The sequence below is a fragment of the Pseudochaenichthys georgianus genome, chromosome 9 (assembly GCF_902827115.2).
Source record: "Pseudochaenichthys georgianus chromosome 9, fPseGeo1.2, whole genome shotgun sequence".
NCBI classification, from domain to species: Eukaryota; Metazoa; Chordata; class Actinopteri; order Perciformes; family Channichthyidae; genus Pseudochaenichthys; species Pseudochaenichthys georgianus.
Window position 1 is genome coordinate 44,787,064 of NC_047511.1, and position 22,440 is coordinate 44,809,503.

The 22,440-nt window shown below is 40.4% G+C and overlaps 1 protein-coding gene across 1 annotated transcript in view; it reads left to right on the forward strand.

The window, feature by feature from the left end:
• LOC117452949 (piwi-like protein 2) overlaps nt 1-20,990 on the forward strand; it is a 39,871-nt gene extending 18,881 nt beyond the window's left edge. The window contains 5 exon segments of the mRNA XM_034091774.2: nt 1,440-1,528; nt 1,755-1,860; nt 10,714-10,967; nt 13,331-13,438; nt 20,464-20,990. Of these exon segments, the coding sequence (XP_033947665.1) occupies nt 1,440-1,528; nt 1,755-1,860; nt 10,714-10,967; nt 13,331-13,438; nt 20,464-20,620 (714 nt within the window). The 3' untranslated portion in view covers nt 20,621-20,990.
• Nucleotides 20,991-22,440: the final 1,450 nt, after the last annotated feature.

Below are 22,440 nucleotides of genomic sequence, written 5' to 3' on the forward strand. Positions count from 1 at the left end.
GGCCCGGGGGCCAAATCCAGCCCGCGACTTCATTTCATGTGGCCCGCAAGAGCTCTGAAAGAATGTAATATGTTTATTGTACTTTACATGCTGATTTACAGATGCACGATGTCCATAAACTACATGTCCCACAATGCATCTTAAATTTGACTCTTTTTTTTAATGTCACTTTTTTTTCAGAATGTGGCTCTTCTTTTTTTCTTTTAAAATCATTTTGTGACATTCTCACTGAAGAGACTTGCACTTATTTGCCCTAGACTTCTGCTTTCAGATGTAGTTATTTATGAAGTTTTTACCCTATCCGATAATATCCAATGCAGAGGCAATAAAGTAATTACATTATTTATATATATTAAATATTTTTATATGTATGTTTATAAAGTCTTAAAGTTACAACCGGCCCTTTGAGTGCAACCATAATGCTGATGTGGCCCGTGATGAAATTGAGTTTGACACCCCTGCCTTAGACTACACATTTTCAATCAGAGTAACTTAGTGGTGCGTCCTAGGATCTGATACCCGTTAGATTAAATGATCTCTAGAGAAGAGAAGGAACCTTGAGTAACATTGGAACTGCATTCCGGAGATGTTGTTTATCATGTTAAGCCCCGAGCCTGTTTCCCAGGTCTCAGGCTTGAAAATGACATTCCCAGAACGAATGACCATATCTTCTAAAAGGGGAACATTAATAATCTTTTTTCTCAAAGCAATGATAAACCTGTGAGTTGGATGTAAAAAAGTCAGAATCAATACAGAATGATGGGATAGTAGACTAAAAGCTTTAGGAATCCAAAGTACAACATATAAGTACCCTGTATCAAGATTGATGCAAAAAAAAGTGACATTTGACCTTTTTAGAGAGGTTTAGAAGAAGCAAAACTCTTCTGGGGTCATTTGGGTGGATTTGCCATATATCTGGCCCCCCTCTGTCGATTTTGATGATTGACACCTCTTTTGAACCGTTAGAGCCAATAGAATCGAGGGGAAGTTCCTAAAAATCCCTCTAAACATTACCCATTGGTGAATGAGTGATGCGTAGCCAGAATGCCCAAAACCGGAAGCTGTCATACGCTCTGAAAACTGAAAACTAGGTTATAGCCATAAATATGATGATGGATTATCAGTAATCATTTCAAAGTGACACAGACACATTGGGTTAACCTATGGATTAACCTTCAGCAGTGTTTTTTATCGTTTTAATGCCATTGAACACAACTTTTGATCAGAAACTGCAAAAGGTAAGAATATTTCCCGTTTATGCTCCGTAAAGCTACGTCGTGTGTGGTCTGGGTTTACTTCCCCTGCCGCGAGTTTTGATCGCTTGCTAGCTGATCGCTTGCTAGCTGATCTCTTGTATCCGGTACCGGGGCATGGGGCTTAACTGGTTAAATAGTGAGCCGTAAATGGGGAAATAATGAATCTTTATTTCACTTTTATAGAAACACTTGATGGTGGTGGGTGTTGACGTCCACCATGACACCAGCAAATCTCATCAATCAGTCATGGGCTTTGTCGCAAGTCTGAACAGGTAAGGTGGTTTTTTTTTCTCAGTTGTTATTTATTAATATTGATTGTGTCGCACAATATCAAGAGTTTATTTTGCGTTTTTTTTGCCACACATAATAAGACTCACCGCTTTTAAAGTATGCAAAAAGTATTTTACAACATACATATAATATCTGCATATTAGTGATTTAAATGTATTAGGTACAAGATATTATAAACATTTTGTGATTTTGCTGCTTATTTCCCAGCTCTTTGACCCGCTGGTACTCCAGAGTCACTTTCCAGTCTCCCACTGAAGAACTGATATATGGCTTCAGAGTTTGCTTACTGGCTGCACTACGGAAGTACTATGAAGTAAGTATTGCAAGCACACATTACATAAAACATTTGTTATTCAATCCCCCTTCTGAACCACGCAGATAATCTTCTTCTTCGCTGGTTTCCTTCTCTAGTGTCGTAAAACAAATATCCACTGGGGGTCAGGAGTGGCATGTGTTAACTAAATAAAGCACGGGCCTTTAAAGAAACAATAACTTGAATCTCTGATGTGAATGCTCCATTAAAACAAAAAAGCACACAGACTTTATAGTCTTATGACCCAGATTCAAGTCAGCGTTTTATCACTTCCTGTCCCCTTGTCTCAATGGCTTTCTGAATGTGTTTTGGTTGTTAGTCTGAATTAATAAGGTCTGTGGTTAACACAAGCTAAAGAGATTTGTATTCTACGTCAGTAAATACCCCACTGTGTATAAATGAGACGCAACATTAGCCACCTTTAGCTTAGCGGTGGAGACATGGTGAAGTCATGTGACCGTGCTGTAGCTCCTTATTATTATAATTATCTCTAAGGTTGTGGTGACTGATGTTGCACTGTCTGACCATTCCTGTGTTTTCTTTGAGAGCTCTATTTCTGTTCACACAAGTGTTCAAAAGAGGTAACCACAAAGCGATATTTAACTGAAAATACTAGGGAAATGTTTACTCAGAATTTTCTTCCACACTTGCCCCTGCTAACACCTCAGTAAATGAGCTAGTAGATCATTTTAATTAAAAAATTAAAAAATGTTATAGATGCCATTGCTCCAACTAAGGTAAAGGAAGTGACTGGAAAGAAAATATCTCCATGGAGAAAGGCCATGGCCGTTAAAACAGAAAAAAGAGAATGTCGAAAAGCTGAACGCAGGTGGCGAAAAACAAATCTCCAGGTTCACTTTGAAATTTATAAAGAGAGACTTGGCTTTTATAATTTGGAATTGAAAAACGCACGACAATCGTTCTTCTCTGACATCATTACCAAAAACAAAAACAACGCACGTGCCTTGTTTGCTACCGTCGACAGACTAACTAACCCCCCAGTGTCAGTAGCCTCTGAATTTCTAACCACCAGGGCGTGCAATGATTTTGCCTTTTTTACTGACAAAATTCAGAAAATCAGACAAGCAGTCAGTGCGTCTGCATCAGGAACAGCAAATGTGTTGTCCCTGTGTCCACTTAACATCAATTCAGACACCATGACACAATTCCATCAGATTAATGATAAAAACCTAGAGGACATTATACAACTTCTGAAATCCGCCTCCTGCTGCCTTGATATTATTCCAACAGGATTTTTTCAAAGATGTTTTGCCCTGCATGGCCTCAGAACTACTTCATATAGTAAACAAGTCTCTTCACTCAGGTATTTTTCCACAGGCCCTGAAAACTGCAGTCATTAAACCGCTCTTAAAAAAGAATAATCTAGATGCTTCAGTAATGAACAATTACAGGCCCATATCAAACCTGCCATTTCTAGGTAAGATCATTGAAAAAGTTGTTTTTCAACAGTTGAGTAATTTCTTGCATTTAAATAGTTGTTTCGATGTGTTCCAGTCAGGCTTTCGTCCAAACCACAGCACAGACTGCTCTTGTAAAGGTCTTTAACGACATCCACTTAAACACAGACAGTGGCAGAACTTCAGTGTTAGTATTATTAGATCTCAGTGCTGCGTTTGACACTGTTGACCACAGCATATTACTAGACCGACTGGAAACTGGGTGTGACTTTCGGAAACAGTTCTAAATTGGTTTGAATCCTACTTAAAGGACAGAAATAACTTGTTTCTATAGGTAAATACACATCTGAGTTGACAAATATGACATGTGGGGTTCCTCAAGGCTCCATCTTGGGGCCTCTTCTCTTTAACATCTACATGCTACCACTGGCTCAGATAATGAAGAACAACCAAATAAGTTACCATAGCTATGCAGATGACACACAAATGTACGTAACAATTTCACCAGGAGACTATGCTCCAATTCAAACACTGAGTAAGTGCATTGAACAAATCAATGACTGGATGTGTCAGAACTTTCTCCAATTTAAAAAAAAAAGATAAAACTGAGGTAATGGTTTTTGGAGCCAAGGCAGAACGTTTAAAAGTGAGCGCTGAGCTTCAGTCTGCAATGTTCAAAACAACAGACAGAGCCAGAAATCTAGGTGTAGTCATGGACTCTGACCTGAGTTTCAACAGTCACATTAAAACAGTTACTAAATCAGCCTACTATCACCTAAAGAATATATCTAGGATTAAAAGACTAATGTCACAGCAGGATTTGGAAAAACTTGTCCATGCCTTTATCTTCAGTAGACTCGACTACTGCAATGGTGTCTTCACAGGTCTCACTAAAAAATCTATTAGGAAGCTGCAGCTGAATTCAGAACGCCGCTGCTCGAGTCCTCACTGACACTAAGAAAGTGGATCACATCACTCCTGTTCTGAAGTCTTTACACTGGCTTCCTGTGTGTCAAAGAATAGATTTCAAAATACTGCTGCTGGTTTATAAAGCACCGAATGGTTTAGGCCCAAAATACATTACTGACCTCCTGCTAAATTATGAACCATCCAGATCTCTCAGGTCTTCAGGGACTGGTCAGCTTTCTGTCCCCAGAGTCAGAACTAAACATGGAGAAGCAGCGTTCAGTTATTATGCTCCAAACATCTGGAACAACTCCCAGAAACCTGCAGGTCCGCTGAAACTCTTACTTTTAAATCCAGGCTGAAGACTTTTCTTTTTGTCGCTGCTTTTAATTGAACTATTCATATTTTAGACTGCACTGTAACTTTTATCCATGTATTTTTTCTTGTAATGTTTAATTGAACTATTCATATTTTAGACTGCACTGTAACTTTTATCCATGTATTTTTCCTTAATGTTTATTTTATTAGCTTTTCTTTTTTAATGCTTAATGTCTTTCATTTTTTTTTTGTAAAGCACTTTGAATTGCCTTGCGTTGAAAAGTGCTATATAAATAAACTTGCCTTTAGCTTAGCGGTTGTGACGTGAAGTCATGTGACCGTGCTGTAGTCCCTTTATAGCCCGACATTAGCCACCTTTAGCTTAGCGGTGGTGACGTGAAGTCATGTGACCGTGCTGTAGTTCCTTTACAGCCCGACATTAGCCACCTTTAGCTTAGCGGTGGTGACGTGAAGTCATGTGAACGTGCTGTAGTTCTTTTATAGCCTGACATTAGCCTCCTTTAACTTAGCGGTGGTGACGTGAAGTCATGTGACCGTGCTGTAGTTCCTTTACAGCCCGACATTAGCCACCTTTAGCTTAGCGGATGAGACGTGAAGTCTTGTGACCGTGCTGTAGTTCCTTTACAGCCCGACATTAGCCACCTTTAGCTTAGTGGTGGTGACGTGAAGTCATGTGACCGTGCTGTAGTTCCTTTATAGCCCGACATTAGCCACCTTTAGCTTAGCGGTTGTGACGTGAAGTCATGTGACCGTGCTTGTAGTTCCTTTATAGCCCGACATTAGCCATCTTTAGCTTAGCGGTTGTGACGTGAAGTCATGTGACCGTGCTGTAGTTCCTTTATAGCCCAACATTAGCCTCCTTTAGCTTAGCGGTGGTGACGTGAAGTCATGTGACCGTGCTGTAGTTCCTTTACAGCCCGACATTAGCCACCTTTAGCTTAGCGGATGAGACGTGAAGTCATGTGACCGTGCTGTAGTTCCTTTACAGCCCGACATTAGCCTCCTTTAGCTTAGCGGTGGTGAAGTCATGTGACGTGCTGTAGTTCCTTTACAGCCCGACATTAGCCGCCTTTAGCTTAGCGGTGGTGACGTAAAGTCATGTGACCGTGCTGTAGTTCCTTTATAGCCCAACATTAGCTTTTTACTTCAGAAATCATAAAGTGGTGTTAATATGCGGAGATTATCCTGCTGAAAGAAACGTGTTAAGTATCATAAACATTGAGAATATCTTTCCTGCAATAACTCAAAATCACATGGAGAAATCCCAATTGCTTTTTGTGGAGGGAACCAGGGAGATGCTGCCTTCAGGGTCAGAATACAAAAATACGTCTTCACTGCACCACTCTATTGCAATGGGATTTTTGTATTCAATCACCCACACCGCTTTGCTCTTTTCTGCTGTAACAAATGTAAATGTCCCCTCTGTGGGACGAATAAAGTTATTCTGATTCTGACACACAGCAGGGATGCAAACTTGTCACCTTTCTGCGAAATTCGCCGTTTTGAATCCAAAATAGGTCGTTTGTGTGATTCATGTAGATCTGCAATAAAAATATTTTTGGGGTATGGGGGGGCCGAGAGCTGTTATGTGCCATCATTACCGCATGGTGTTCTTTTTGTATATATTATAATGAAGCGCAAGCTGTGTGCTCGAGTCTTCCTGCCTGTCGGCTCTGCTCATGGATGTATTATAAGGCTCTGCTGCTCCGCGATGAGTGTCTAGCTTCAGCAGCTACATTACCTACGGGTCCGTTCGTTAATATTAACTGTGTGTTCCGGAGTCACTGTGGCACAGACTGGACCCCTGGTGAACAGCTGTTAGAACGGGGTGTTCAGAGCAGAGCTCCCTGTCGGAGCGCAGAGCGTGATGTGCACTGAGAAGTTTTTCTGTCACAATATTATTTAATGAATCGTTGAGTTAGCTAACTAGCATACATTGTCACTCTCTGCTAACGTTAGCTTTAGCCTTCGTTTTCTAATAGTTTTTTTCATAGGCTATAAACAGAGGTGGTATAAGTATAGATATTGTACTTGAGTAATAAGCCGCGTTCACACTGCGGTACTTTTCCCACAAAGGTTCATGCGAACTGGCAGGCTGCAAACCACTTCACGGCGTATACTGCCGCCCAAAGTCCCCGGCCGGAAGTCCCCGGAGTTGGGGACTGGCTTCAGTAGAAGCTGCTGGGAGTCCCAGCAGCTTCTACTGAAGCCTTCCGAGTAAATCGCCAGAACGCCAACACCTCCTCATCTCCACCGCTCCCATGTTTTATTTTGTGTTGCCATAAGTTAGTCTCTCTGCGTTTCTGCGCTGGGCTAATGCTAATGCTAATAATGCTAATGCGAGGATAATAAAATGGCGGCTTCACAAAACTTTTTGGGAGTTTTACGGGGCGTGGTTTGCAATCCGCCCAGCCAATCAGACATATAGCTCTTTTCTCACAAAAGAGCCGCTCGAAAGTCCCTGCTCTCTAGCAGGGACTTTCGAGGGGGTAAAAAGGTTCGCATGAACTACTTTTAGTACCGGCTCTTTTTGGTGTGAACGCGATCATGGACTAATTTCGCATGAACCTTTGTGGGAAAAGTACCGCAGTGTGAACGCTATAGAAGCACTCAGATCTTGTACTAGAGTAAAAGTAGAAGTACTCAGTTCTTGTACTGGAGTAATTAGAAGTACTCAGGTCTTGTACTTGAGTAAAAGTAGAAGTACTCAGGTCTTGTACTTGAGTAAAAGTAGAAGTACTTGAGTAAAAGTAGAAGTACTAAGATCTTGTACTTGAGTAAAAGTAGAAGTACTCAGATCTTGTACTAGAGTAAAAGTAGAAGTACTCAGATCTTGTACTTGAGTAAAAGTAGAAGTACTCAGATCTTGTACTTAGTAAAAGTAGAATTACTCAGATCTTGTACTTGAGTAAAAGTAGAATTACTCAGATCTTGTACTTGAGTCAAAGTAGAAGTACTCAGATCTTGTACTTGAGTAAAAGTAGAAGTACTCAGATATTGTACTTGAGTAAAAGTAGAAGTACTCAGATCTTGTACTTGAGTAAAAGTAGAAGTACCAGAGTGTAGGAATACTCTGTTACAGTAAAAGTCCTGCATTCAAAATGTTCCTCAAGTGAAAGTAGAAAAGTATTCTCATCAAAATATAGTGAAAGACAGTAAAAGTAGTCGTTGTGCAGATTGGTCCATTTCAGAATAATATATATGATATGTTTTATAATGATTGATCATGAAAGTGTTCTCAAAGCTGGTGAAGGTGCAGCTAGTCTGAATGGCTTTGTAGACTGCAGGGTAGCTGGTGGATTTACTCCAGGTGGAACTAAAGTCTGATTCAACGCTTGATTATATTTCACATCATTCATCCACATCTGTAAACTAAAGGGATTAAATACATGTAGTGGAGTAAAAGTACACCATGTACCTCTGAACTGTAGAGGAGAAGAAGTACACCATGTACCTCTGAACTGTAGAGGAGAAGAAGTACACCGTGTACCTCTGAACTGTAGAGAAGAAGAATAACAAAGTAGCAAAACATTGAAGTTAGAGATGTCCCGATCAAGTGATCGGGGATCGGAGCCGATCACGTGATTTTCAAAAAATCGGGGATCGGGAGAAAAAAATCGGGGATCGGGATTTTTTTTTTTTTTATGTCTTCATTTTTATTATTATTTTTAATGTTACAAAACAAAAATGACCATGTTCACGTCTTAAAGTCATCCTGAGGACTTAGTTTTGGTTTAAAATTACACAACATCATGGATGTGTTGCTTTCTTTGGGCTTGTTTTCATAGACCTGGTTGCTTATTCCTCTGAAATCTGGCAACAGAGTGGGCGCAGTGTCTAATACAGGGGTGCCCAACCAGTCGATCGCGATCGACCGGTCGATCGCGATCGACCGGTCGATCGCGGGGAGATTCCCAGTCGATCGCGAGATGTGTCTAAAAATAGAACAACAATATTCTGTTTTATCGTTAATGTCCTGTAACATAATCTTCCTGTGCCAGAATAATGCACTTGAACGCATCAAAGCTTTGTGATTGGCCGGCGTGACCCCATGTGTCGGGGCGTGGCTGGTGAGCAGTGGGCAGTGCACTAGTTCGCTAACGTTGTCCGTGTCAACAGGAGTGACAGTCCGCACACACACACAAGACCTCAATTATGGCAGAAGCAAAACATATATAATGTTCACTCCGAGTGGGAGGATGATTATTTTTATATCTATTCCAATTCAAAGTCCATCTGTCTCATCTGCAATGCCAGCGTGGCTTTATCGAAGAAGGGTAATTTAGGAGCGGCATTTCAAAACAGTGCACAAACGCTATGAGACGGAATTCCCTCCTAATTCTGCCCTACGCTCCAAAAGGGGAGGAGCCTGAAAGGACAGCTAAATGCACAGCAGTCCATTTTCACCAGGCCCAACAACAAGAGCAAGGCTGCTCCAGAGCATCTCATCGTGTCAGTCACGTTCTTGCGAAACACATGACGTCTTTCAAAGATGGTGAAGTTGTGAAAGAAGCTTTCCTGGAGGCTGTCGATGCGTAATAAAACAGTAATAACAGTAGCATTTCAACATGTTTTTGATATGATAAAAACTCAAGTTAGATACCGTTATTAATCAGCTGTAAGTTTGAGTTTGTTTGAACTTATTCATTATAATTATTGTACAAAATGGTATAAGAATGCAAACTTAAATTGATTATAGTCTATTATCAATTCAGGTTAAGAAACTAGTGTTGCTTGCATCCTATTTTAAAGGCATTTCTTTTTATACTCTACTAAAATGCAACAAAAAAGGGTTTGATTCTATTAATTTAGTCTCTTTTATTGCACTTTGGCAGCAGATTCCTGTGTAGCTTCAGATCTGAGTTGTCTTATTAGTAAGCCTCATTTATACTTTTGTAGCAACACTATTTTTATATAATGGCAAAGAAAGGGTTCAGAGTCTTTTCTTTTTTTCCTGTGTCATGTGGCAGCACTGTTCAATGTTTCTTGAAAACATTACCCACTGTAGTGACGTGTGCATAAACTCCAACTCTGTATCAACAACACTGCTGTGTAACTTCAGTTAAATACTTGTATGTGTGTAGATTAGAAAGAGGTAAGATAAAGGATCTGCAGTATTTTATGAAGTATTAATCGTACAAAGGTCAGTTTTATACAAGTAGAAGTGTGTATTTACCTGGCAGTAGGCTGTCAGTACGCCTCTCTATTTGGACTGGTAGATCTCGGCAGACTGGCAACTTCAAAAGTAGCTCTCGGTTCAAAAAAGATTGTGCACCCCTGGTCTAATAGTAGCAGTAGGCTAACGAGAGGCTACGTTCAGCTGGTGACTCGGGAGTCGGGACAGAGAAAATGTCAGGAGTTTGGAAGTATTATAAAATTGAAAGCGAAGGCAGTGTAACAGCCAGATGCAATGTTTGCAAGGCAGAGGTTCCGCGTGGTGGAAAGAACAGAGCTACGTTCAACACGACCAATCTAATACGCCACCTGAGAAACAAACACCAACAACAACACGACGAGTACACAGCGGCCACTCAGGTAACGGCACTGAAGCAACCGACACTTTCAGAGGCTTTTAAAAGGAAAGAGAAACTGCCCCAGAACAGTGAAAAGGCCAAAAGAATAACAGCCAAGATAGCTGAATTCATCGCGTTGGATGACCAGCCGTTATCTGTTACCTTTTTTTTCTCTTAATGCATTGCATAAAGATCGGATCGGGAAAAATCGGTATCGGCAGATTGTCAAAATCAAATGATCGGAATCGGATCGGGAGCAAAAAAAGGTGATCGGGACATCCCTAATTGAAGTATCTCAAAATTGTACCCAAGTATAGTAGCTACTTGTTGAGTTGATGAATTTAGTTACTTTACACCACTGGCTATACAGATAGAAAGACTAAGCCTTGAACAGAGGCATGGAAATACATTTTCAAAATGCTCAACAGTGCTGCCAAAATGATAAACTGACTGCTACACAATTAAAATTAATGCTTTTATATATTTCTATTAGATGTGACTCTTTAACGTTTCTGTTATTATTAACTGCTGCTTTAGTTGTTCTGACGGCTAACATCCTGTTATTCCTCATTTTAAAGCCGATATCCTGTGGGGTCGGGGGATCGGGTCCTTGTCACCTTTTTCATACCGGATGAGTTTGCATCCCTGCACACACTTGTCCATGTTGTTTTGTACAGGTGAACCACAACCTGCCGGAGAAGATCGTGGTGTATCGCGATGGCGTGTCGGACGGTCAGATGAAGATGGTGGAGCAGTACGAGATCCCACAGCTGATCAAATGCTTTGAGACTTTCCCCCACTACGAGCCCAAGCTGGTGTTCATTGTGGTGCAGAAGCGCATCAACACCACCCTCTACGCCTTTTCTGGAAACAACGTGGCCACGCCTCCACCTGGAACCATCCTGGATCACACCCTCACTCAGAAAGACTGGTCAGTGTTTTACAGGATGTCTGCAGCAAAACTCCAGATGTGCGAACACAGTAATCGTTCAAATATCAATGTGTGGGTTTCTTAACACTAGGGATGCCAGCGATTATTCGATTATTCGCTACAGTCTCCATAATCGAATATTATTTAAAATTTTTATTATTATTTTTTTTTTAATTTATTTTTCTGGCTTAGTTTCAACCAAAATATATATAAATATATATATGCTAATAATAGTAATAGTATTAATAATTGTAAATGGTCATTGGTCACACCACCAGTTTGTTTTACTGTAAACTTGGAGGAAGCCTGTGCAGAGCAGACTGCTGCTGCAGCACGCTACACACCGACCCCACCCCCACCCCCCCTCACACGTGCGACTAAAGATGAACAAAGCGGCAGGTAACAAGAGTTCCTCGTGGAACTACTTCGAACTTACAAGTCCAAAGGAAGTTAAATGCAAGCTCTGCGAAAAGACGTTGGTCTATCACAGCTCAACCTGTCGGGGGTCGGTCGAATAATCGATTATTATTCGCCAGGGCTGCCGAATAATCGATTTTGATCATGGTCAGTTTCTGGCAACCCTACTTAACACACCGTTGTTTTTTTTTGTTCTCATCCAGCCGTAGGTTATAGGAATAGGGCTTTGCGATAAGGAGAAAATCAAACATCACAATATACCCGATGAAATGCCCTGTAATCGATATTAGACAGTGGACTTTTGGTGCTTTTAACAAAGTATTTACAGAATTTATGGTTCAAATAATATCATCTAATACGTGGATTATAGACTAAATGGTTAAAGACAAACAAACAAGTTCAGAAAATTAATTCTCTTTCATGTTATGCAGCCTTAAAAACCAGGAAGCGACACTTGTGACGATATGTAGTAGTTTATCACAGTATAGATGTAATATCATTATATATTGTCCAGCCCTGACGTTGTGTTCTGTGACCCGTTGAATTCTTTGGTTTATTATTCTTGTTTTTTACAATTTAAAAAATGCACAAACAGAAAAACCTCGACAACATTTCAGAGAACATAGGATTAATTATTTCTAAAAGCAAACAGCAGAAGCTTCGGTAAGAATTCTTAATGTGTGTGTGAACAAGCAGCGAGGACACACACACACACACACACACACGTATGGAGCTATTTCAGGGTCATAAGTTTTGATCATTCAAAAAAATATAATTTATTTGAAAGTTCAAGTTTTTATCCTGAACTTTGAAAAATACAATGATGTATTCAAAATAAAAACAGTTATTTTAAATAATTTTTCAATTTGGATATTATTTTGATTCAGTTCAGGACTTTTTTTGAATAAAATATTTATTTTCAGATTTCACTTTTATACATATTTTGATATTTGAATCCGTATTTTTTTCCATTGCAGATTTTTCGTTTTCAGATTCAAAACAATTATTTTTTCAGTTTCTACCCTGAAATAGCTCCATACACACGGCGCATTTTCTCTCCTTCATATCTGAATATAACGACCCAATAACTACTACACAGGAAACGGAAACACCAACAGATGTGCGCGTCAGTAGAAATCCCTCAGCACACTACTATATATGTTGATACAAAGCTAGGTTACTGCCGGACTCACTGCTGCTGTTCTGGGATAATTAAGCTCCGTGTTTTGTTATGAAGGGAAAAATTAGGCGACAAATACTTAAGTCGACTAATTACATAATACTTGTTAGTCCAGGGGTGGCAAACTCAATTTCATCGTGAGCCACATTAGCACTATGGTTGCACTCAAAGGGCCGGTTGTAACTTTAAGCCTATATAAAAATATACATATATAATGTATATAAAATAATGTTTTATATTACATGATTGCCTCTGCATTGGATTCTTATCGGAAAGGGTAATAACTTCATTATTAACTACGTCTGAAAGCAGAAGTCTGGGGCAAATAATTGCATGTCTCTTCAGTGTGGATGTCACAAAACTAGATGCATTGTGGGACATGTAGTTTATGGACAATGTGCTCCTGTAAAGCGGCATGTAACCGTATAATAAACTTATTTAATTCTTTCATAACTCTTGCGGGCCACATAAAATGAAGTCGATTTGGCCCCCGGACCTTGAGTTTGACACCCCTGTGTTAGACGTACTGTGGGCAATCCCCGCAGGAGCATTTTTGGGGTGAAGTGTCTCAGGGACACAACGACATGCTGACTGCAGTGGGGTTTGAACCTGTGCTCCCCTGATCCGAATACCAACGCACTAGTCCACTGCGCCACAAGCCTCCTAATTGGTGGCAGCGCTCATGATGACACCATCGAAAACAGAGTATTTGCTGTCAGCTTTTTCACGTCTCTAACAGTAACGTTTCTGTATTTCTTTTATTCAGGGTGGATTTCTATCTGATGGCACATAGCATCCGCCAAGGCTGTGGACTCCCCACTCACTACGTCACTCTGTACAACACGGCCAACCTCTCTCCGGACATTCTGCAGCGGTACTGATCACCTTTATATTGTTTTCTCTACACTGAGCAATATATTGATTACTGCTACAAATGTAAAACATGTTTTTTCACTATGTATATACTTTTTTTTTTGTGATCACATTTGTATTGATTAATTCACAACATGTACAACCAAAAGCACAACATTTTTCTTTTTTAAATACAATTACTAGAAGTACATAAGAAAAAGAAAAAATGAGACGAAAGCAATTACTTACAAAATATACAAAATACATATGTAAGCTAAAAAATAATAACATAGACAAACAGAAATAAAATAAAACATACCACACCCTCCCTCCCAGACATATAAACACACACACACCAGGGTTTCCGTTAGCCGGTAATTACCGGTTTTTAGCTGGTAAAATTTATAAAAAACCGGTAAATTCAAAACCTGACGGTCAAAATGTCTGGTAATAATTAGGGAGGCTCCGATCGATCGGCCGCCGGTCATTATCGGCCGATATTCACTCTTAATAGTTTGATCGGTGCTCTCTATAAAGGCCGATCAGGAGAGCTGGGTCTGATCCATATGGACATAAACGCGAGTGAAGTGTAACCGGACGCGAGAGAGAGATCAGATCAGCTGCTGAGTCTGACCAAGACACGCAGCTCTGCAGGATCACCTGAAGCCCCGCCCTCTGTTTAGCGAGCTGCAGGAGCTGCATGAGAAACTGACGGGCTGTCAGGAGAGAGAGAGGGAGGGAGAGGATCCGTTTCTCCCGTGTTATTATTCAAAGTTGATGTAAACTTCTGAATAATGTACGTTATCTACTACAAGTAGTTTGTTTGAATGTAATAATTATGTTGTTTGTTGTTTGTGGAATCATTTATTGAAAAATGAATCTGGTCTGTTACGATTATAAACTGAAGCGATATAAAAATGAGCCCCGTGAACTGAGTTTTAAACTGAAGCATATCCGCTCATAGTCCGGTAATTACCTGCTTACGGAAACTCTGCTACACAACTATTATTATTATTATTGAAATATGACCGGTAAGTTTCAAATTAGTCCGGTAAAATAAATTCTACCCGGACATTTGACCGGCGAGAAAAAATCCTAGCGGAAACCCTGACACACACACTTATATACTTCCTGATTTATTTATTTTTAACTTATTTTTACTTAAAGGGGACCTATCATGCAAAATGCACTTGTGTACGTCTTTTAATGAATATGTGTCCCCGGTGTGTCAGGGAACTCACCAAGTATCAGAAAACACAACCCTCTCTCTTTTCCTCCATACCCAAATCTCTAGAAACGGGGCTGCAACGGATCTGATTATTATTTTAATTGTTCTGATGTCAGAAAAGGGGTGCTCCGCCTATATGGGCAACTCTCCACCTATCAGGGGAATGAGAGACCGCTCGAAAGCGCTGGAGACGCTGTAGTACATATGGCAGGCCTGTAAGTGGCGCTGTAGTCTGCCACAAAAGCAGAATCAGCCGTTGCAAAAACAGGACTGGAAAAGAGCAAATAGAGCGAAATGAGGCGTGGCTACAATGCATGATCTGTTTGTGAAGTGTTTTTTTTCAAAATACCAGACATGTTTTATAGGTATGGCTAGGGTTGGGTACCGAGAACCGGTTCCGGTTCGGAACCGGTTCTAACATTTCGATTCCAACGGCATCATTTAGAAATGTGAATTTCGGTTCCGCTTTTCGATTCCTGAGGAAATGTTTCTCGCCGCTCTCCGTAGCCTACTGCATGACTGCAGCGGGGCGGGAAATGTAGCGTTGTATCTACATTTCCTACAGTGTAACCTGAGACCAGGGCCGGCCCGTCGCACTGGCATTATAAATCTTCGCCTAGGGCGCCAGATCTGTGGAGGCGCTGCGCTGACAGCTCTGGGAGAAAAAATAAATGTTTTGACCATTGGTGCTCATCCTAATTTTCGGCCTTGATGTAACAACATTCATAATTAAGTAAATGTAACACCCTTTTCATCCCGGTTACACTTTTCATTTGCCCTGTACGATGGGCGCTGCAAGTGATGAAAATGAGGGATGTTGGCTTATCTGGCAACCGCAGCTCACAGCCAAAGTGCGAGGGAGAAGGGGAGGGTGCACTGGAACCGGCGCTGTTGTTATTAGCATCTGGTGCTAGCTGCTCTAACGGAAGAAGATGTTTCTACAATGATGTGGAGGGAGAGTCCTCTCCAGTCAGACTGAGAGGCTAATAACTTCAGCTCAGTGAGGTAAAGGACTCTGAGTGTTTAGATAGTTCACTTTAGTCTAAGTTATCTCAGTGGGTCTCAAACGTTTTGATCACAAGGCACTCCTTTATAATTATTGGGATAAAACAGGTTTGAAATCATTCCAATGTATACTATAGGACAGTAAACCAGACATATCGTTTTAAAAAAATATGCATAAATAAAATGGTAAAATAAGATATGAATGAACAACAAAAATAAAATGCGTTACATGTAGGCTATTTGTTATTTAATTATTAAAATGTAAACCGATCTTTTTCATATGGGTGTTTAGAGTTGTACCCCCTAGATCTAGTCTCTAGTAATTCTGCGTGTGCACCAGATTGAAGCATTTTACTTCAAAATGTTCAAACATTTCTTCCCGGTATGCCTGAGAAGGCAGATATGCTTGTTTTTCTCAACAAGAACTGTTTTTAAAAGTTGGACTGTTGCACTGTTGTAGCTTCAGTGGTTCTCAGGTTAAAGTTACATAGCAGTGAATATAAACAGACTGATTCATGTGAATATTACTTTAAACTAACCTGTGTAAAAGTTTCTCGAATAAATGTAATTTTATTGGTGGAAGAAGCATGTATCATTTTTTTACCCTGCCCCTCAAAGAATCGGAATCGAGAACCGTTAAGAACCGGAATCGAAAAGTAGAATCGGAATCGTGGAAATTCAAACGATACCCAACCCTAGGTATGGCCCTCCAATATATGTTTCAAATATAGCATGATAGGTCCACTTTAAGTTGTTACTTATTCCTAGGTTGCTTTTTTGGGTGTTCAAAGTATTCTGATCCAGTTGCATTGTTTTGAGTTGGATAGTAGTTTAACTTTTATTTTCTTGATGTTTTGTGGGAGAGAAACTCATTTTACAACATTTTAGCCTTTGCAGACCATTTACATGCACACAAACCTATATAAGACACTAGTGTTGCACGGTGTACCGATACTTGAAAGGTACCGCGATACCCTGCCGTTAAAAACGTTACGATTCCGCCGTTTCATTAGTATCGGTACTTTAAGAATGACGGGGAAAAGTACTCCGGAGAGAAAGTGCTGTTTTAATAAGAGCCGTGTGTGTTCAGCGCTCTGCTTCCACTCCCTGCACTGCAGCCGTGCCTGTAGTCCCTCCCCTCTCAAGCACGCTCTAAGTCCCGCCCCTCTCAAGCACGCTCTAAGTCCCGCCCCTCTCAGGCACGCTCTAAGTCCCTCCCCTCTCTCGTGCACGCGAAGAAAACGAGAAGCGTGGCTCAAGTATTTGAGCTATATCTCTGACAGTGAGGGCAAGCCTACGGACACCACGAGGCCTGTCTGTCAGACGTGTTGGTTCCCTTGGTTTGCAGGGATCTAAAACACATCAGACTTGGCTAAGCACCTAGCCGACCGGCATCCAGAGCTGTTTAAAGAATTTAAAGACAGACAGGTTAGCGAATATGATAGATAGGGTTCGTACGGTCATTGAAAACCTGGAAAAGTCATGGAAATTCAAAATGCAAATTCCAGGCCCTGAAAGTTATGGAAAACAATATTTTTCCCAAAGTTTTGGAAAAGTCATGGAAATGTGACTAAAGTTGCGTCAAATATAATTTACATTTTATCTAATCGCCGAAATAATCTGCGGTCGCGAGCTGTTATGTGCCATCATGACGCGCATGGTGTTATTTTTTAATATATGAAATGCGAGCTGTGTGCTCGAGTCTTCCTGTCTGTCGGCTGAACTCTGCTGCTCCGGGATGAAGGTCAGCTACATTAGCTACGGTGCGTTCGTTAACTGTGCGGAGTCACTGTGGCACAGACTGAGCCGCTGGTGAACAGCTGTTACAACGGGCCGTTCAGGTGTTCAGAGCAGAGCGGCAGAGCGTGATGTGCACTGAAGAGTTTTTCTGTTGCAATATCATTTAAGGAATCGTTGAGCTAGCTAGCATACATTGTCACTATCTGCTAACGTTAGCTTTAGCCTTCGTTTTCTAATAGTTTTTTTCATAGGCTATAAACGGAGGTGGTATAAGTAGATATTGTGCTAGAGTCAAAGTAGAAGTACTCAGATCTTGTACTTTAGTAGAAGTACTCAGGTCTTGTACTTGAGTAAAAGTAGAAGTACTCAGGTCTTGTACTTGAGTAAAAGTAGAAGTACTCAGGTCTTGTACTTGAGTTAAAGTAGAAGTACTCAGAAAAGTAAAAGTACTCGGATCTTGTACTCGAGTAGAAGTACCGTACTTTTCGGACTATAAAGCGCACCTGCATATAAGCCGCAGCAGCTAAATGGTCCGTCTGTCTTGCTCTCGTTCTGTCTCTCGGTTCCACTTTTACTTTGGCGCGCTACCTGTCTCACTCTTTTCCGGCCTCCAGCTTTTCCTGCTGGAGCCCGTCGCTTAAAGGTGGCGGGCGCGGACCGGTCCTAGAGCCCATAGGGTTAAAGGTGGTTAATTTTACCTGTAAAATCCATAGATTTAGGAGGTTCCCTAGTGGCCGTTAGCTGTACAAACAAAATGGGGGGGGGGAGGCACGGCTTATAGTCCGAAAAATACGGTTATCAGATCTTGTACTTGAGTAAAAGTAGAAGTACTCAGATCTTGTACTTGAGTAAAAGCAGAAGTACTCAGATCTTGTACTTGAGTAAAAGTAGAAGTACTCAGATCTTGTACTTGAGTAAACGTAGAAGTACTCAGATCTTGTAGTAAAAGTAGAAGTACTCGGATCTTGTACTTGAGTAAAAGTAGAAGTACTCAGATCTTGTACTTGAGTAAAAGCAGAAGTACTCAGATCTTGTACTTGAGTAAAAGTAGAAGTACTCAGATCTTGTACTTGAGTAAAAGTAGAAGTACTCAGATCTTGTACTTGAGTAAACGTAGAAGTACTCAGATCTTGTAGTAAAAGTAGAAGTACTCGGATCTTGTACTTGAGTAAAAGTAGAAGTACTCAGATCTTGTACTTGAGTAAAAGCAGAAGTACTCAGATCTTGTACTTGAGTAAAAGTAGAATTACTCAGATCTTGTACTTGAGTAAAAGTAGAATTACTCTGATCTTGTACTTGAGTAAAAGTAGAAGTACCAGAGTGTAGGAATACTCTGTCACAGTAAAAGTCCTGCATTCAAAATGTTCCTCAAGTAAAAGTAGAAAAGTATTATCATCAAAATATAGTGAAAGTAGCGACAGTAAAAGTAGTCGTTGTGCAGATTGGTCCATTTCAGAATAATATATATGATATGTTTTATAATGATTGATCATTGAAGTGTTCTCAAAGCTGGTGAAGGTGCAGCTAGTCTGAAGTACTTTGTAGACTGCAGGGTAGCTGGTGGATTTACTCCAGGTGGAACTAAAGTCTGATTTAACACTTGGTTAGATTTCACATCATTCATCCAGATCTGTGAAGTCACTAAGGTATTAAATACATGTAGTGGAGTAAAAGTACACCATGTACCTCTGAACTGTAGAGGAGTCGAAGTACACCATGTACCTCTGAACTGTAGTGGAGTCGAAGTACACCATGTACCTCTGAACTGTAGTGGAGTCGAAGTACACCATGTACCTCTGAACTGTAGTGGAGTCGAAGTACACCATGTACCTCTGAACTGTAGTGGAGTCGAAGTACACCATGTACCTCTGAACTGTAGTGGAGTCGAAGTACACCATGTACCTCTGAACTGTAGTGGAGTCGAAGTACACCATGTACCTCTGAACTGTAGTGGAGTCGAAGTACACCATGTACCTCTGAACTGTAGTGGAGTCGAAGTACACCATGTACCTCTGAACTGTAGTGGAGTCGAAGTACACCATGTACCTCTGAACTGTAGAGGAGTAGAAGTACACCTTTTACCTCTGAACTGTAGTGGAGTCGAAGTACAAAGTAGCAAAACTTTGAAATACTTAAATAAAGTACAAGTATCTCAAAATTGTACCCACGTATAGTACTTGTTGAGTTTATGAACTTAGTCACTTTACACCAGTGGCTATAAAAGATAGAAAGACTCAGCCTTGAACAGAGGCATGAAAATACATTTTCAAAATGCTCAACAGTGCTGCCAGAATTAAAAACTGACTGCTACACAATTAAAATAAATGCTTTTATATATTTCTACTAGATGTGACTCTAGTGTTAATTTCGTCAGCTATTTTTTTATTTAGTTTTAGTCTTAGTCCTGTGTTAAATTTCCTTTTTAGTTTTAGTCATATTTAGTCACCTTCATCCTGTTTTTATTTAGTCAAGTTTTATTCGACTAAAAGTCTGAGCATGTTAGTCTTATTTTAGTCGACTAAAACAGTAAACATTTTAGTCAAGATTTAGTCGACTAAAAGTCTGAGCATTTTAGTCTTATTTTAGTCGACTAAAACAGTAAACATTTTAGTCAAGATTTAGTCGACTAAAAGTCTGAGCATTTTAGTCTTATTTTAGTCGACTAAAACAGTAAACATTTTAGTCAAGATTTAGTCGACTAAAAGTCTGAGCATTTTAGTCTTATTTTAGTCAAAGAAAACTAATTATTTAATTTACTTTTTGTCAATGAAAACTGTTGAGTCTTTTTTAGTCATCAGATTATATAGAACATTTCAGTCAAACTAGTCTAGCCAAAACCAATAATTTGTCATTTTAGTATATATAAATAAATAAGATTATCTTGTCCTTATTTGATGAACAACACAGGTTGAATGATTAAGAAGCTTTGCAGAGAGTATCTGGTCAGATTTGTGGTGTTTTTACCAGCTGTGTTTTGGCCACATTGCTTCCCTTCTGATGAAACAATGCATTCGCTTTTTTTCTATTTTTATTAGAGCCTCTTTAACATGTTGCTGTGTTGCCATTCATTCCAGGATGACCTTCAAGATGTGCCATTTGTACTGGAACTGGCCGGGCACCATCCGGGTTCCCGCTCCCTGCAAGTACGCCCACAAACTGGCCTTCCTGTCGGGTCAGTTCCTGCACTCTGAGCCGGGCATCCAGCTCTCCGACAAGCTCTTCTTCCTCTGAGCTGCTCCGGTATCTTCCCCCGGCAAACTGCTCACGGCAAAACCATAAAATCTTAACCGGATGACAACAGACTCATTGGATGCTATGAAGGATTCATTACAAGTATTTTCCTATTCGGATCAAGCCTTAAAGGGTAACACCAAGATTGCACTACTACTGTAATAATGATGTGTTGCATATAATCGTTCTAAGTTCAAAACCAGTAGAAAGTTTGGAGCAAGTTTTCTTTAGTTTTTAAAGTATATTTTAGCCTTTGTTCCTGTGGCATAAGGATTGGTCTCTGTTCTGTTAATGTTCAGACCCACTGTGAAAGATTTTAATTTGTATAAACAGGTTAAAGATTTATAACATTTGATTTGAAATAAAGAGATTTGGAAGTTAATACAGTTTCAGCTTTATTGTCCTTAACACAAAAATCTGCATTGTATAAAGTACCTGCGCCTCTTTTTCTCTTCACACATTTAAACTTAATCACATTTGGTATATGTTGTGTCTCCATATTAAGTTGAATAATTAAATTAATATAATCAAATATATTCTTGTTTAACCCACAATGAAAATGCATTATATTTCATGTTCTATAAGCACAGTATACACAAACGTAAGTGGTTTGGTCAATTGAGGCCTATTATAGTGATACTATGGGTGTCAGTGTCTCGCAGAGGGAGACCGTTGTCTTCACTCACAGCTGGCTGTGCACAGCCTGAATCAATGGAAAAGTACTGGAGCCCCAAAATGTGTTTAGGCCATACCATAGGACAGTGACCACCAACTGGCGGCCCGCGGGCCACATCCGGCCCGCACGACGGGGGTGACTGTGGCGTTGGCGGAGTGGTTACTGCGTTCGCCCCCCCACCCATTTCTTTGTTTACAACGTCTCGTGAGTAAGGTGCAGTACCGGAGTCCAACAGAGAGGCAGCAGCTGCGGGACAGTAGACTGCGTACTGCGAAACCTTCCCTCCCCTGAAGAAGAAGTGATCCTTCATTGTGAAGAGTGGTTAATGCGCTCTGCACCACAGCAGTAGCCCCGCTGCGACGGAGTCCAACAGAGAGGCAGGAGCTGCGGGACAGTAGCCGAGAAGCAGGGTTGGGTTGTAACGGAAAACATAACGGCGTTACGTAATCAGAATACAAAAATCAAGTAGGCTAACTGTATTGAGCTGGCGTTACATTTGAAAAACGAGTAATCTGATTACAGTTACTTTCGTAAACCTGAAGTGAATACATTTTGGAATACTTATTGGAATTATTGGTGGAAAAGTTTCCTCTCAAAATGTAATATTCATTACCGGCAGAACTGTGTGCACACTGCACAGCGCTGCAGCATGTCTGTGAGCGAGAGAGAGATGCAGCGTGTCTGTGAGCGAGAGAGAGATGCAGCATGTCTGTGAGGCCCCGCCCCCGCACGCAGATGAGAGAGAGAGATCTCTTTTAAAATATATTGAAAGTTAGAAACGGAGATGGTTAGATAAAATGTGCAAGATAACGTTTATGTACCATTTCTTTATTGTCGAAATGATGACATTTCATAACGGGATGAAATCAAAGTGAATGGCCTGCTGCTGCTGAAGGCATGGGGCAAGTGACTGGAAAATGTTTTAAAAGTTATTACATCGTTTCAGATAATAAATAATAATGATAATTCATTCTATTTAGGGGCGCCTTTCAACGCACCCAAGGACACCTTACAATGCATAACATATTCCAAGGAAAGGTTTTAAGACAGTACAAAGAATGCAGTCCGGCCGGGTGATGTTTTTTATGTGGGGAGCTATCCAGAATGACACCAAGATGTTGTGTTTGAGTTCTTGATAAGCCAT